Source organism: Furipterus horrens, unplaced genomic scaffold (genome assembly GCF_987537825.1).
Source record: "Furipterus horrens unplaced genomic scaffold, mFurHor1.1.pri manual_scaffold_11, whole genome shotgun sequence".
Classification (NCBI taxonomy): domain Eukaryota; kingdom Metazoa; phylum Chordata; class Mammalia; order Chiroptera; family Furipteridae; genus Furipterus; species Furipterus horrens.
In genome coordinates this window covers 20,713,656-20,730,419 of record NW_028327181.1, presented here as the reverse complement: position 1 = coordinate 20,730,419, position 16,764 = coordinate 20,713,656, and the positions used below count along the sequence as shown (strand labels likewise).

The 16,764-nt window shown below is 42.5% G+C and overlaps 1 protein-coding gene across 1 annotated transcript in view; it reads right to left on the bottom strand.

The window, feature by feature from the left end:
* Positions 1 to 10,027, bottom strand: part of CCDC15 (coiled-coil domain containing 15) — a 45,105-nt gene extending 35,078 nt beyond the window's left edge. Inside the window, exons 1-4 of the mRNA XM_090292531.1 lie at positions 9,825 to 10,027; positions 9,325 to 9,513; positions 7,221 to 7,370; positions 4,477 to 4,665 (exon numbers count right to left, since the gene is read on the bottom strand). Coding sequence (XP_090148657.1) covers positions 4,477 to 4,665; positions 7,221 to 7,370; positions 9,325 to 9,504 — 519 coding nt within the window. The 5' untranslated portion in view covers positions 9,505 to 9,513; positions 9,825 to 10,027. The remainder of the gene's footprint in view (positions 1 to 4,476; positions 4,666 to 7,220; positions 7,371 to 9,324; positions 9,514 to 9,824) is intronic.
* Between the last annotated feature and the right edge of the window lie 6,737 nt (positions 10,028 to 16,764).

Sequence of the window (16,764 nt, the reverse complement as noted above, 5' to 3'; positions counted from 1 at the left end):
TTCCTTTCAGCATGTTACCTCTGTTCTTTCCTTGCTTCTAGAAGGTCTATCTATACCTCGAGCCAGAGAAATTAGCTTGAAACTCTTAACTCCACTTAAGAGTAAGATTTCTACATTTGGTTAACACAGAGTGGCTAAGAGGTCACAACAGTTACTTAATATGCAAAAAGAGATATATGTGCAGTTGAGGTTATGAAAAAATACAAAGCCCTGAATATGCCTGCTTTTGCTCATTGCCAAGTATGACGCATGTTATTGCCCTGCACAATGTACCAGATTTAAGTTAGAGTACATTATTTTCCTTTCCCATCAAGTCTAAACCTCTATTAAAGTCACAGATTAGTTTTAGTCCCTCAAGCAGGAATTTCAACTGGCCCAGCAGTTGGAATAAACATTATATTCAATCTGTTTCTCTGTCATTACCAATACCCTTCATCAAACCTCCACCCCATTCAATGACCCACTATGAGAACTGAACCTGAAACCTGTAAATGTTACTTTAAAAGGAAAAAGGACCTTTGCAGTTGTGATTAAGTTAAAGATCTTGAGATGAGGAAATCATACTGGATTATTCAAATGCTATCACAAATATCCTTATAAGAGGTAAGGAAGATGTGACGTACAGAACAGGGGAAGGTGATGTAAAGAAAAGGCAGAGATCGGCATAATGTGGCCACAAGCAAAGGAATGCCAGCAGACACCAAAAGCTGGAGGAGTCAAGAAACAAACTCCCCCCTAGCATCTATGGAAGAAACACAGCCCTGCTGACATCTTGATTTTGGCTTCACTGAAACTGATTTTGGACTTCTGGCCTTCAGGACCGTGAGAGAACAAATTTCTGTCATCTGAAGCCACTAAGTTTGAGATAATTTGTTACAGTAGCCACAGGAAACTAATACAAGGACCAAAGTTAATGTTAATAAGCATCAAACAAAAACAGAAAATACGGGGATGTTACAAAATCAAATTATATAAAATGAATAGGTATATAAGTACATTTCTCTTATTTCAAGAAAATGGTGATCATTACATATATCTGTGAGTGTATATATGTATATATGCATTTGTATGTATAACATATATGCACATATTTACATATGTAAGTTAAAACATACCTACCTATGTGTATGCGCATGTGTTGTGTGTATGCGACTACTCAAAACATACAGTTTGACCCAAAATCTTTTCTATACTGAAAGTTTAGATACAGTTTGCAATCTTTTGTAGCTTTTATTAATAAAGCCTGGCACTGAATCTTTAACCAAGACTTAAAAACTCCTGAATGAAAATGAGTTATTCATAATTACATAGAAAACCTAGTCAGTATAACTATCAATAAGGAAAGGGATTTCTGACTGATAAAATAAAAGTGTACTATACAAATAAACTTTGAGGCTTAAATCTTAAAATCTAATGTGAACAATGATCGCAAAGTAAAATTAAATTTAAAACTTCAAATATGTAGGATACAAAGCAAGGACCTACAGCCAAGATTGCTCTACCCAGCAAAGCTATCATTTAGAATCTGAGGACAGATAAAAAGCTTCCCAGACAAGAAGAAGCTAAAGGAGTTCATCATCACCAAACCATGATTATATGAACTGTTAAAGGGACTTATTTAAGAAAAAGAAGATCAAAACTATGAACAATAAAATGGCAATAAATACATATCTATCAACAATTGAATCTAAAAAACAAACTAAGCAAACAAGAAGAACAGAGATAGAATCATGGATACAGAGAGTGTTTTGATGGTTGCCAGACGGGAGGGGTATGTGGGGGAATGGGTGAAGAGGTGAGGGGATTCAGAAGTACGAATAGGTAGTCACAGAATAGTCATGGGGATGTAAAGTACAGCATAGGAAATGGAGTAGCCAAAGGACTTATACAAATAACCCATGGACATGAACAATGGTAGGTGGGGACTGCCTGAGGGAGTGAGGGGTGCTGGGTGGAGGGGAGAAAAGGGGGAAAAAATCAGGACAACTGTAATAGCATAATTAATAAAATATAACTTCTTAAAAAGTCTAAAAAGTGAGTTGATCAACAGTGGCACTGTTTTCTAGCAGAAACTAGATGGCCATATATGTATTTGAGACATTATACAATAAAAAGAATTCCTTAGAGAAATCAGTTAGACTAAATGTCTTTCCTGATGTTTAATTTAAAACGTAGATAAATTCAGCCCTGGCAGGTGTGGCTTAGTGGCCTGGGTGTCAGTCCGTGAACTGAAAGGTCGCTGGTCGATTCCCAGTCAGGGCACATGCCTGGGTTGCAGGACAGGTCCCCACTTTGGGGGTGCGTATGAGAGGCAACTCAAGGTTTCTCTTCCTCATTCTCCCCCCTTCCCTTTTCTCTAAAAATAAATAAATAAAATCTTTTTAATAAATAAATAAAATGTAAATAAATTTAAACATACTGGAAACTTCAAAGATACATAGAAGTAGATAGAATACTATAACCAACCACCACATACACATCAATCAGCTTTCACATATCAATTCCTGGCCAGGCTTGCTTTATTTATAATCCCCTACTTCACCTCACCATTATATTATTTTGAAATATACCCCAGATGCCAAACCATTTCATCCTTAAATATTTCAATATTCCAAGGTTCTATCACTCCAAAACACAAGAAAATTGAAAAGAACACTAACGTTCAGAAAGTGAATTATATTCACCATTTATTTAGTCAGTTCAATAGATAAACCAAAGGCATCAGAGTTTGAAGTCTCATTGTCTAGTTCTTAGTGACCCCTAGTGGATGAAAACTGGATCAGAAACAGTAAAATTAAAAAGTATTGTCATGGTATTGTGTGGGGAAAAGTTTATAGGCTTCAAGTAGTTTCAGTCACTGAACATTCTTCAGTCGTTCATCTTCTTTTAAGAAAAAAAAATGTATAAAAACTTTTTAAACTTTTGTAACATTTAAGGCTTCTCATAACCTGATTTCCTCCTACCTATCCAACCTCATTTTCTGTTTTCTCCTCTATAAGCTATCATTAGAAAGGTTCTATCACTTATTCCCAAATATATCAAACCTGTTACATATTCTAGACTTTTAACTGCCCCTCCTGTCTCAAAATTCTCTTGAATTTACAAGGTCAATTCAGTTTAACAATTCAAAACATACAGCTCAAATTCACCTCTTCCAGGAATTCTTCCCTAACTATTTCCTTGGAATTTAAAATTTTCTCCCAATTTGATCACAAAAACAGCAAATATCTCTATCTTAATATCTAATAAACTGGAGGTCTATTAGCTTCGTATTTCTACTTGTAAATATAAAACCCACAAAGGGTCCTATTTCACATTTCATTAGTATCCCTACAATGTTTAACAAACAGTGTATGAGGTAGACTGATCTATTTGTTTTACACAGGTGAAGTAAAATCCTCAGTACAGTGGAATTTATAGCTGCAAGGGCCGTTAAAGCAAGGACTATGTCTGTCTTAGTCAATGTTCTATCCTTTTTACTTAACACAGTTCCTGGCTCAATGAGTATTTGCTCAACAAATTGTTCATACTCTTATAAAAGAAAACAAAAATGATTATAAAAATGATGGCTACAAACCAAACAAAGACAAGAAAAAGTCATAGTTTGGGACAAAGAAAAACATTTTTTTAAAAAAGTAATTCAACATAACATGTGCTTGTACGGCTTTCCCTGTTTATACTAACAGCACAATTAGATTTGCTTCATACTTATGACCAAGCACATTAGCGGTTATACCACTTTTATTTTCACATAATCATCATTTCCCACATTTTGCTTCCCTCTCACTATCCCTAGGAATACAATTTTTAAGTGATAAGATGAAGAATAATTCCCATAACAGACCTGAAAAATATATCAACTGGACAAAAGCTCGGGTGCAGTAAGAGGGGAGTTGATCGGAGGGCATCCAATGATTCAAATGGATGAATCTAATCGTGGTGATTAATTTTTAAATATTAAATGAATCACTAAATAAAAGTTTCAATTTAAAAAACTCTGAATGTGTTAACTGACAGTTTCCCATATTATTACTTGACTTTTAGATCTATTTAATGCGACAATCAGATTAAAGGACAGAAAAAAAAATAACAAACAAAATGCCCCATAGATGTATTAAACCCTTTTGCAACAGTGGTTAGGAATCACTTCGGTCCATACGCTATAAACTTACCCCAACACAATGCAAATGTAATTGGGAAAATGTATGTCCTTCGACACAAAGCTCATTATAAGTTTTGAAATTTAATACTTTGGCACCTTACATTAGATGATTCTAAAGTATCTTACCAAAAATAAATTTAAAAAATTTTAAATATATAAAAATAAACATCATCCCACTAATTCCCCAGTTTACAAAGACAAAAGGAGGTGATAAAAAGCGAAGGTAAATATGATACCTCCTAATCTCTACTTCATATCCTAGATATGTCATACATCTAAAAAAATCATAGACATAAAATAAAATATGTACTTACAGCCTGGGCTTGTTGGAATAATTGATTCTCATTCTCTCTGTCTTCTATTGCATCCCCAAGCATCTGGGAAGGAGGTAACCTAGCACTTCCGACAGCAGCATTCAAATTGTTTGGGAAAACACTGGTTCTTTTAGGAGTTAAGTATGCTGGACCTGAAGAATACATGGCTATAGAGCCTTCCTTTTCTGCCTACACACAAAAAAAGAGAGAGAGACATGATTCTAGTAAGATTTTTCTCCCATCCAGTGCAATCAAATAATGCCTATAAGCAGCCCAAAATATTTAAAATTGGTGTCAGGGGGAGGTAGCAGAAAGCTTTAGCTGGAAAAGAAAGTAACATTTCCCAGGCACTCACAACAATCTCCTAAGACAAGAATATCTCCACTTTATGGGTGAAGAAACCGCAGTCCAGAGGAGTGAAGTCATTAGCCCAAGATTGCATTGCTAGTAAAATAGCATAAGCCGGGACAGGATCATGCAGAAGTGAGAAGGCCCCTTTACATCTCCCCTTAAATTTTCAGCATGTCAAGCATCTATAATCCAATAAAGTTTCCTCTGCTCAACACACAGACACACCTGAGAGATCCACACACTGGTACATCTGAAGGTGGGCATACTGGAACACACAGGGGAGGCAGGATGGAGGGAAGGATAAGGACAGTGTCTACAGAAGCAGCTGGACACCACCGTGGCCCCAGCCAACAGTAGTGGTGAAGGAGTTAAGAGTGCAGTCCCCACCCTATGGCCAGATGGAGGGTAAGAGGGGCAGAGCAGCCTCAGTGCCCAGGAATCTGGCTCCTACCCCCACCACCAGCCCCTATTACTCAGAACCCAGTAGCCACAGCAGAGATTTGTCTAAGAGCACAGGAGTGCCGGCAGCCAGTAGGCACAAGGAGGCAGCATTGTGGGCTTGCAAACCCAGCTCCTCCCTACCCACCACAGGGTGGTGCCCCAAAACCAAGGCGACCTGGACACAGCAGGAACACTTGCCACCCAGCTCATACTGGAGTCAGTTTCCACAACACTGACACCCACCTACTGCAACCCCCTAGGCACAAGTAGAGCAGGTAAGGAAAACAAAAAGTTGTGCAGGAGCTACAAAGCGATCTGCAGGTGGCTGCTCCTTGTGCTGGGCTGGGAGGTGCCCAGGCAAGGCCAAGCTGTGAACCAAGGCTCGTGCTGCTAGTGCCGGGCCTGGGCCACTTAGCAAGAGGTAAGGGGCTTGTGAGGTCAGATGCTGCTTATTTGAGAGAATTTAAGAAAATCTGAAGCATGAGCCAAGACAAGCCATTCATATGGAAAAGCCCCTGCCAAACAGCTTGGGTGGGCCTGAAACTTGGGACAGGGTGGGGGTGGGGGTGCCTCAGAGATGATTTTGTAAATTTGACTCCAAAGGAAAACAAAAGCAGAAATAAACAAACAACTGGGACTACATCAAACTAAACAGCTTCTGCAGAGCAAATGAAACCATCAGCAAAATAAAGGGGCAACCAACCAAATGGGAGATGTTCACAAATGACACGTCTGATAAGGGGTTAATATCTAAAATATATGAAGAACTCATACAACTCAACAACGACAGAAAACAAAAAGTCGGATTGAAAAATGGGCAGAAGATCTGAACATTTTTCCAAAGAAGACATACAGATGGCCAACAGACAGAAAAATGTTCAACATCACAAGTTATTAAAGAAATGCAAATCAAACCCACAATGAGATGCCACCTCACACCTGTTACAATGGCTATTATAAAAAAGACAAGAAAAAACAAGTATTGGAGAGGATGTGGAGAAAAGGGAACCCTTGTACACTGTTGGCCGGAATGTAAATTGGTGCAGCCAGTATGGACAAAAGTATGAGGTGGCTTTAAAAATTAAGACTAGAACTACCATATGACCCAGTAATTCCTCTTCTGAGTATTTGCCTGAAAAATATAAAAACACTAATTCATAAAGATATACATACTTCTGTTTACTGCAGCATTATGTATAATAGCCAAGACATGGAAACAACCTAAGTGTCCATCAACGAATGAATGGATAAAGATGTGAGACATATATATATATATTTTTTTTTACATGTATATATATATTACAGTTAAATACTACTACTTAGCCGTGTGTGTGTGTGTGTCTATATATAGATAGATAGATAGATATAAAGTAGCATTGTGGCAACATGGATGGATCTTGAGGGTATGATGCTAAGTGAAATAAGTCAGACGTAAAGGACAAAAACTGTATGTTTCACTCCTATGTGAAATAGCAACCAAGAAATCACAAACTAACAAAACAAACAAAAACAAACTCATACATAACAGACAACATGATGGTGGTTATCAGAGGAGATGGGCAAAGTGGGCAGAGAGGGTCAAGCATATGGTAACAGAAGGAAACTAGACTTTGGATGATGAGCATGCAAAGGAGTGTACAGATAATGAATTATGCTGTACGCCTGAAATTTATAAATTAATAACCAATGTTACCTCAATAAATTTAATTTTTAAAAATGGCATAAGCCAAAATTCCAACCCAAATCTGAATCTAAAACTCTGACAATTTTTAACTAGTGAAAGCAAAAACTGAGACAGAATAACACAGGAAGAAATCATGGTTTCTCCACCTACATATCTACTGCCCTTACCTGCAAATCAGATTATACAAAGCACGAAATCAAAAGAAAGTGATCTGCTCATCTCATAACACGCACACCTTCCAGTCACTCAGGGCTCACTTTGAACTTACTGCTTCATAAGACTTCTGAAGCTGTTGCTTTTTTCTCAGCCTCATTTGTTGATTTACTCGGCATTTTACTTGTCTCTGAAAACGCTTCAAAGCTTCCTGTTTTTTTCTTAGCTGTTCCTTTAGTTCTTTTTCAATCATATATGCTGAAGTCTTTAAAGATGAAAGATAAAAAATGAACAGTTTTTCCCATTAGGGCTCTGTTATAAACACAAAGCAGTCAGGAAACGATCCTGAAAAAATGACTCAGTTCTATAATCCAAAATCCCCAGTTGAGTAAAGAAATCACAGGAGTTCAGAGATGATAGTCTAGACATAGCCAAGACCTTAAAAGCAAATCATAAGCTAAAAACTGGAATTTATGAGTACTCAAATCAAACCTTAATTTTTCATTGAACTGAGAACAAAGAGAATCTTGATTAATTCTTAATGAACCAATTCAAATCTACCTTATGTTACACATTTTCTGAAGTGGGTGAAGGAGTCCAGATACACCCGACTGCTCACCATTCACCAAATATGTCCTATTCGAAAATGTCCTTATACTCAGAATTATGCTCCATCTTTAACCCCACATGCTCTCCCTGTAATCTCTGTCTAGTAAAGGCCTCCTCAACCTCCCGGACCACCTAATGCCCGCCTTCTGGTACCCTCCACAACCCCGTCTTCCTCCGAGGTCTCATGCTATGGGACCTCTGATCAATGTGAATTGAATACAGTTTTGATTCCTCCATTAGATTATGATCTCTTTGAGGGCAGGAAATGTATTTAATTCTCCTGTGTTTCCTCTACAGTGTATAACAGACAGACTTGAGTATAAAGGTACTCAATATTTAAGTAATGCTCAATTTCAAAACACAGTCCAAGCAATTTGGAACATTTTATCCCATTGAGTACTTGATCAGTATTCACAAAGCCTTTGTCTTTCTTCTTTAAATACCATAGTCTTAGCACTTAATCATATACTACCCAAACTCTTAAAATCCTTTCTGGATATAGGCAGAGCAGAAATAAATAAATGATTACGTACCTATATGCATACAAGCATAAATAAAATAAATGAATATACAACACTGCATTCCTGTTTAACATTTACTTTAAACGTATCTCACTTCTTCTCTGATATGAAGGACCACTAAGCAACCATACCTCACACTTCCCACCTTCATACCCAGCACCGTGTCTATACACTCCAAAGACCTTCACACATTTTGTGCATTCCATAAATATTTACCCAATGCCCATAGTTATCAGGCACTAAGATAAAGGTGGAAATGTGATGACAAACATGATTTTTTCCCCTGTGATCTAGGAGCTCACACTCCAGCAGGTAGATATGTAAACAACTTACTGTGAATGTAATGTGGCACGTGCCACAAGAAAATTCGAACAAATAGCTACATGAAACAGTTGAGTGAAAGACTATAAAAATCTTGTTCCAAAACTGTCCTCATGTGTTAATTAGTACGTGTGAGCATATGAGCGTTACTGTGTAAGCAGGCACACATGTCAACTTTTGCAAACGTTTCCCTTCATTGGAAATGTTCCTTTCTTTCTACCACCATGAACTTATAGCATACCCACTCTTTAAGGGCCAGCACAAACTGTATTTCCTCACTCATTCATTCAACAAGCATTTCCTGAAGACCTACTATAAGCCAGGGCAGGAATGAACAGAATGTAAATGTCTCTGCCCTCATGGAATTTATACTTAAGCTTTCTCAAAACCCCAGTCAGAATTCATCTCTTCCTCCTCTGTTCTATTCCTGCATGCTGCCTGAATCTCTATCACCAAACTTACCAAAAACTTTAAGCCATCAGTTACTGTTACATGAAACGCGGCCACCTGTCGCCCTGACTACCCTGCAGAAAAGTCTGCAAGATACAAACAGTGCCAGTTGCATGTGCGTAACAAGCGATCAAAAGTTTGGGAAATAAACTGAAATACACAACATATATGTAAGTTTTGCCAAACACTGATATATTTGTCTATCATCCTAATGCAAGAATATTTCTCTTTATGACAGACTTCACCTTGAAGCACCAAAGAGGCTAATGGAAGGAAAGATGGGGCAGGACACCACCATTTTGGTGAATGGACACTCACAGAAGCTGGGATTTCCGGGCTGCGCGCCGCGGCGGGCTCCACCCACGCCCCCACTGGCACGACAGCCTGGTTCCTCTCAGCCAGCACTGCCAACACGTCCTTGCTCTTCAGGGGGTTCAAAGCCAGGGGCATCCTGGTGCTATTTGCAGGCTTCTTGAGGGAGGCCATAATTCCTGGCATCTGGCACTCCTGGTCATTAGAAAGGAAAAGCATAAAATCTGCAAACGGCCGCGTTAAAAGCTCCCCTTCCCAACACAGGGGCCGCACGGCCCCGAAACGGAGAGAAGCCGTGCAGAAGGCAGGAGCCTGGCCGGGAGTGGAGGAACAAGGCTTCTGGAAGAAGGAAAGAAGGACAGAGAAGTGGGAAGGGGCGGGGGGCGCGCTTAAAGAGTGCCTTCCGGAAGGAACGCGGGGCAGAGGGGAGAGACAGACGGATGTAACTGAGAGGACGAGCGCTGCACCCAGTGTTGGCACGGCGGGGTGAGGCCCGGGGGACTGACCGTAGCAGCCAGAAAGGGAGCTGGGAGGGCGGGGGTGAGAACCTGGGTCTGAGGCAGAGTTCAAATAATCCGTAGCCGGTTATGGGGGAGACGCTGACCGAGGAGGTGGCCTCGGGACAGCTAAAGGCCTATTTCTGAGGCCTCGGGGTCCCACTCCTGTTGAGATCGCACCCGCCACTCGCCAGATTCAAGCTACTCATGACACCCTAGTACCCGCCTCCAATCAACCGCCACTTTCGGGTGAGCAACCCCACCCTTAAGCCTCCCTGAATCCGCCCCTTCCTTACTGCTGTGCCCTCCCCGGGGCTGGAGAGGCGTGAGGGCGGGGTTTGCGCTCTGCGTCCGTCACTTCCGCTAAGGGGGCGGGGCCTGTGAGGGCGCGGGGAACAGGGCGGGAAGGAGCTGGTGCGCGGGGACACGTTCAAAGATAAGGCTCTGCGGCCTGGAACGCGGGCTGATGGGCGGCCATAGGTTCAGCCCTAAGCCTGTCCCAAATCCTCCAGGAAAAAGGGGTTCGCCGGGCCGAAGAGCGCACTGGCCGGGCGGCAGGTGTCCTAGTTGAGGGTAGCACGGGCAAAGGAAAGTGCCATGCGGGCCCACCAGGGCTTCCTCGAGGAGGGATGGGTCGCAGTGACCCTTTGCACGCCGCATTACGTTTACATAGTCATATATTTGAACATCGCAGCCTCGTGAGCGGCCCCTCTCCCTGCTGCACCAAGCTGTGTTATAGTCCACGGCACTTCATTATCCCTGTGAAATACCCAGTCATTCACTTAACAGTTGAAAGCTTTTTGTGTACCCGAACTGTTGTGGGCACTGGAAATATAAATAGTAACGAAACAGACAAATATCCGTTGCTCATGGAATTTATACTGTAATGAGTAGTAACCAAATAAACACATGAATAGGTATATATATATATATGTCTGATCTGATGAGTATTGTCGGGTAAAAACAAAAACAGGATAGCGTGTTAGTGGAAGGAGACGGGAAATTTTAGGATGACCAGGGAAGGGCTCACTGAGGGACTCGAGAGCAAAGACTCCACTACAGTCTCGGGAGATAATGGAACAAGCTACTGTAATCTTCAAGGAAGAGGTGTCTTTTTTTGTTTGTTTTTAATTGTTCTATTATAGTCCCCTGGCAACCATGGCTCCCATCGAAAGGTGTAAGAGAGCTTGAGAAAATGAAGCTGACACCAGGAGCTACCCAAGAGTGATAACCACGATGGCTTTTAACCATCTAATTTCCAATTATTCCAATTCCCTCCAATATTTTGTTATATGATGGAAGAAATTCTTTTTTTGCTTCAAATTGTTCAAGTTAAACTTCAATCACTTACATCTAAAAAAAATCTCGACAAATCCCGTTCCTTAGCCTGTTTGGCAGCAAACCGGCTGCAGACTCCTGGAGGGCTAACTCTGCAAGGCTCTGTAAACTAGACAAAGCTGGACCCTGTAAGTACCACAAGGAGGGAACGTTTTGACTTGTCTTCAAACTTTCTCCCTAGCAACTTAGTTGAGACCTTGTAAGAAACCTGTTTCTCCCCATGTTGAATCCTGTGTATGGCTATCTTCTTAGTGTCCATGGACTCACCCAATTTTTCTCTTGCTAACTAAGCTTTGGTTTTTATGGTCCTTTTGCCCACCTTATCCTCTGCTTCACATCTTGCCTCAGCACCTTCTTTTTCATACTGACTTTTACTTCCGACGGAAGGCAACTTCTTTCAGGAGTGTGGTATGAACACTAGACAAAGAAGCACAGGCTGAGCCTGAACCAGGCGGGCTTACAAAATGTGTGACTTCGAGCAGGTTGCTTAACCTCTCTGAGCTCCAATTTCTCCTTTAAGAAAATCCTACACAGAGTTGTTAGAAGAGTAGATAAAATTATATTCGAAAAGACAGTTTGTAAAGGGCGATGCAAATGCTTTACCAATTATACTTACTTATAGATTTAGATGCTGCTTTCCCAGCTATATTTACGCACCTAGATAAGGATTGTGTCTTCTGTTATTTTAGAATAAGCACCTTTCCCCTTTCCCACATCCTATTCCTCTTACTGTTAGTGTAGGTAGCGAGTTAGTATTAATAAAGGAAGGGAGTAAATGGTATCAGACATTAAGCCTAATAAACTAGGGGGGCTGCATCAGACAATAGGCCTGATTCACTAGGAAGCCACAGCATTCAAAGGCTCCCCAGGGGCCCACTGCATCCTTCACCAGAGGGACTTAATTTCATCCGCCCAGTAGCTGCATTATTTGGAGGGAGGAACAGGGGAAATTCCTCTGCTGGCCTCATGCCCAGTAGAAGCCCAGATGGTGCAGTGGGGAGGTCCTTTTACTATGAGGCATGTGCAGTAGGAGCCAAGATGGCAACCATAAAGGGGAAATCTCTAGCCTGGGAAAGATCTAATTGAATAAGAGACACAGAACCCTGGAAGATCTAGGAAATGGATCGGTTAGGGGGAGGACCCAGCACAAGCCCGCAAAGGACTGGGAAATAGATTGGTCACTTTGAAACCCAGAAGTAACATAATCAAAGCCTAACAAAGACCTCTCTCTCAGTAACACATGTTCATTCATGTGCTCACCCATTTGTTTGCATGTTCTCTCTCCATAGCAGCCACACCAACCTAGCAGTCATGCAGGCCCATGTGCAAGTTCCAAACGCACTCCAACCGCACACCTGGGTACAGCAAAGCAGCGCTGGCCAGAGTGCAGCCAGGAACAGAGACTCAGCTAGTTGGATGGGGACAGAGACTGAACTGGGCTAAGCTTTGGCATGGACTGAACCGATGGCCCAGAATTTCTGGACCCTGGCCCTTCTTCTGAGCTTGATGAAGACAAGGCTGGACTTCTTCCACTGTAAGATGGATAGAGATGAGACACTGGGAACCTGAGGGCAGTCTTATTTCTGCCCCAATAAATCTTACCATCAGACCTCATCCTCCCATGCATGGGTCCAGGGAACGCTTTTCTTGCAATTCCGTGGAAGGACCCCATTTCCCCAGCAAGATTACTAATCTCTGGAACAGGGAGTGCTCTTCACACAGCACACTAGCTGATTTCCATTTCTGCCCCTCCCTCTTCGGGAGGAGGGCAAGAGAGGGAGGACGGAAGTAAATGCTTCCGGGACATGGTCGGTGGGAGAACCCCATCTGAGGATCCAGGAAAAGGGAAACAATGAGGACTTTCATGAGTTAGGAATAATTTGTGCTTTCTCCATGATTTTTCAACCTGTTTTTATTTGATCATTAAAGCTTTAGAAGAACAAAACTCCAGAGATGTTCTCTAGAATGTCCTGGCTTCATTTTAAATAGGTCAGCAAACTGGATCTTTCCAACACTTTAAAGCCAATTAATGTCTCTCCTTTGTGCCCCTGGAGAGCTGTGAATAGGGCACGTTCAGCAACCATGGACACAAGCCTGAGTTCCTCTCAGTTTCTGAGGGGGCAGGAATTCTATTCAGAAATCAAATATTTACTCTCAGCATGAAAGGCTTTGATGTTTTTCAGTGTTCCAGCAGGGAAATGGGAGCACCCCCTCTCTGACACACAGAAATGAACCCAGGACCCCACAACCGCCCTGATCATATATTTCTCCCAACAAACCCGTAATTTTGGGACACCATATCTCTGTAGAATGCTCTTCCTCTGAGAGACTCCTCCCATTTACTGAAATCTGCAGGCCACAAAACCAATGTTCAGGAGGAGCTTTTGATGCGATCCCCACTCTCTATTTGATGTTTCTCGGCAGCAAGCAAGAGTAAGGCTACCTAGGAGAACTTACGAAAGCAAAAGGAAAGAAAAAAATGCTCTTGGGAGGGCTGTTCATCACTGTCCAGGCCCACAAAAAGCTTGTTTTGTTCCAAAGAGCACTAGCTAATCTAGCTAGCCCGGCCTCCTCTCAGCACAAAGCCTCACACACTCCTCGTTTCCCAGGCAATGCCACAGCTCTGCAAACTCTCTGGCTGGCATTGGCCTCCTGGGTCCTCCCTCGCTCTCCATCCTGGCAAACTGAACTTGTGGTAGGGACGACTCTGGCACTGTTCACATATAGGTTTATGGAACAAAGAATCAAAAATAATTTCAGCAATCGTATGGGGCTCAAGGAGTGGCTAGGGAGGCCTCCGTCCATCCTGGAGCTTAGTCAGAGAGTGGATTCCTGGGGTGAGAGGTTAGGCCAGGCCTGAGACTCACACACACAGGAGGGGGCTTCCCCCTGAGGAGTCAGGGAGGCGGTTGAAAGCCGAAGCTCTGCCAGTGATCACACTGGGTTTCTAACCCAAGTTCTGCCACTTAGTATCTATGTGACCTTTGCAAGTGGCTCAGTTCTTGAAATTTTAGGTTTTCCTGTTTGTAAAATGGGGTTATAATCTCTACCTAAGAGGAGTATTGGGAGAATTAGATAAACAGATGATTATAAAGTTCCTAACAGAATAAAGTGAGGAGTAGCTCACACACACAAGCGCGCATGCACGCGCATGCACAAATGCATACACGCACACGCACGCCCATGCACAAATGCATATGTGCACACATGCACATGCACAGTGGCATACATACACACGCACATGCACAAATGCATGCAAGCACACACAGAAGTTAGAGGAGGGAAAGTTGGACAGGATGCCTCCATGTGAGAGTCAGCCTGCAGTCTGAGGAATTAGCGCACCTCTCCGCTCAGAAGCCTCCCCCAGCCTGCATCTGGTAGCAGATGGTGACTACAGATCCCAACTCCCTGGCCCCTTGGACAGGGTAACTCTGAAGCATGTTCCTCATGATCTCTCAGGGTTCCCTAAAAGGATCACGTTGTAGCTGCCCATCGCAGTAATTTGATTGCTACGTAGTCTTTATTGACTTCTTTCCCTTCTCTGTCTCGTGTCCCCAATATACTCCCTGGTTTTACTGGGCACACCTTTGCATCAGCTAATTAACTTCTTGTGTCAGTGTCTGCCTCTGGGATTCAAACTAAGGTTACCAATATTTCTCCAAATTTCTGAAGTCCTAGGCTCTCAGGGCGATCTTTGACTCCTAATTCTTGCTTCTTCAATACAAGATATCTCTCTCTTATCTGTATTAGCTGTCTATGCTGCATAACAGAATACCACAAATTTAGGAGCTTGAAAGAACATGCATTTCCATAGGTCAGGAGTGTAGGCACAGCTGCGTGGGTCTTCTGCTCAGGTTTCGCCAGAGTTCAATCAAGGTGTCGGCTGGTGGGTGTTCCTTTCTGGAGCTCGGATCCTCTCCCAAACTTGTGTTGTTGTTAGAAGAATTCAGTTCCTTGTGATTGTAGGACTGAGGTCCGTATTATCTTGCCAACTGTTGGCCAAGGGTCGCTCTCGGCAACTAGCGGCTACCAGCAGTCGCTTGCCATGCGCCCCTTTCACAACATGGCAGTTGTTTTACCAACTGGACAGTCTCTCTCCCACTGGTCTGCCAAGTCTGGGTCTCTCATAATATAACCTAATCAAGGGAATGACTACCCTATCCTTAGCTGTGTCCTATCAGCTAGAAGCACAGGCATATATTGCGTTATTGTGTTGCAAACTTTTCTGAAAGTTCTGCAGAAGACAGAGGAGGAAGGGTTGTACACAGCCCTTCTTCAGTTTTCTTCAGCCCTCCACTGTGTTGCTCCCTCCCCTTCTTCATTTCTCTCTTCTGCTGTTTCCCTGTCCCCCAATTCCTGCTGATTTCTAACACATAGTGGTTTTCGTTCTTGGACTATTTGTGCTTAAGGCCTAACCTTCCACTCCATGGGGCATATCTAAATCTTTATCTTGCTAAAGACAGTTCCCTCTGTAAGAGAGATGTGGGTGTCATTTGTTGGAAGATTTTTTTTTCATTCTGCTACGGAAAATTATTTACAATTTAGTGGAGGAAACAGATATGACTCAATAACAGGAAGTGAATAAAGAAATGGCGGGGAGAATGCTAATATAAAAGTCACCACTGATGTCATGGCATTAGGAAGACCAGGACCCCTCTAGTAGTAATGTCAGTGCCAGAACACTCTTCCTGGAGCCTGGAAACAAAAGAACAGCCCAAGTGGGTGGGGACATCCTGAAATCTAACAGAAGAGTTGTTAAAATTGGTAGTTATTTACATATTGTGTGTGTGTGTGTGTGTGTGTGTGTGTTGGGGCGGGGGCTCCATTCTGAGCTGCAGGGCCATATCTGAGTGCTCAGTACAGAGGTCTGACGGCAGCAGGCCAGGGCTACCCTGGGTGCAGCAGAAGGGCCAAGAGGACAGGCCTGTGCTGCTCAGAGGACAATGCCCTCCTCAATACATCTGTGGACATGCACAGAGGAGGAGGGGCCTGAGCCTAGGCTAGGCAAGGCCATTACCGCTGTCAGTCAAGCAATCTGTCTATACCACTGTTTTAGCAGCCACGTTCTGCAGGGCTCAAAACTGGGCCCTGCGAGAAGACCCAGAAGAGTGAAGAGTTCTAGTTTCTGCCCCAGAGAATCTCCCAGGTTATGAGAAGATGGCTGCGGTAACCACATTTTCTGTTTCAGAAGTTGGACAGGCAGACTGACAAGTGTAAATACCCTTTTGAAGTTAAGAAAATGTAATGTTGCCATGGCCAGGTGGCTCAGTTGGTTGGAGTGTTGTCTCGTACATCAAAGGGTTACAGGTTCAATCCCCGGTCAGGCTCCCTCTCTCTCTCTCTCTCTCCCCCCCCTCCCTTCTCTCCTTCTTCCTTTCTCTCTCTCTAAAAGCAAAAAAAAAAAAAAAATGTCCTCAGGTGAGGGTAAAAAGAATTAAAATTAAACTTTTATAAGTCTACTCCTCTTAAAAATACATGAAACAGGATTGCAAAATTATTCTTTTTACACTCAGGCGTGCAAAGGAACTGTAGTGCCTTTCTGCCTTTGCAGCTGCTCTGATCTTCCCATGAGCTTCCCACCCCCAGGGCCAGCAGAGGAAAACTAAATGTT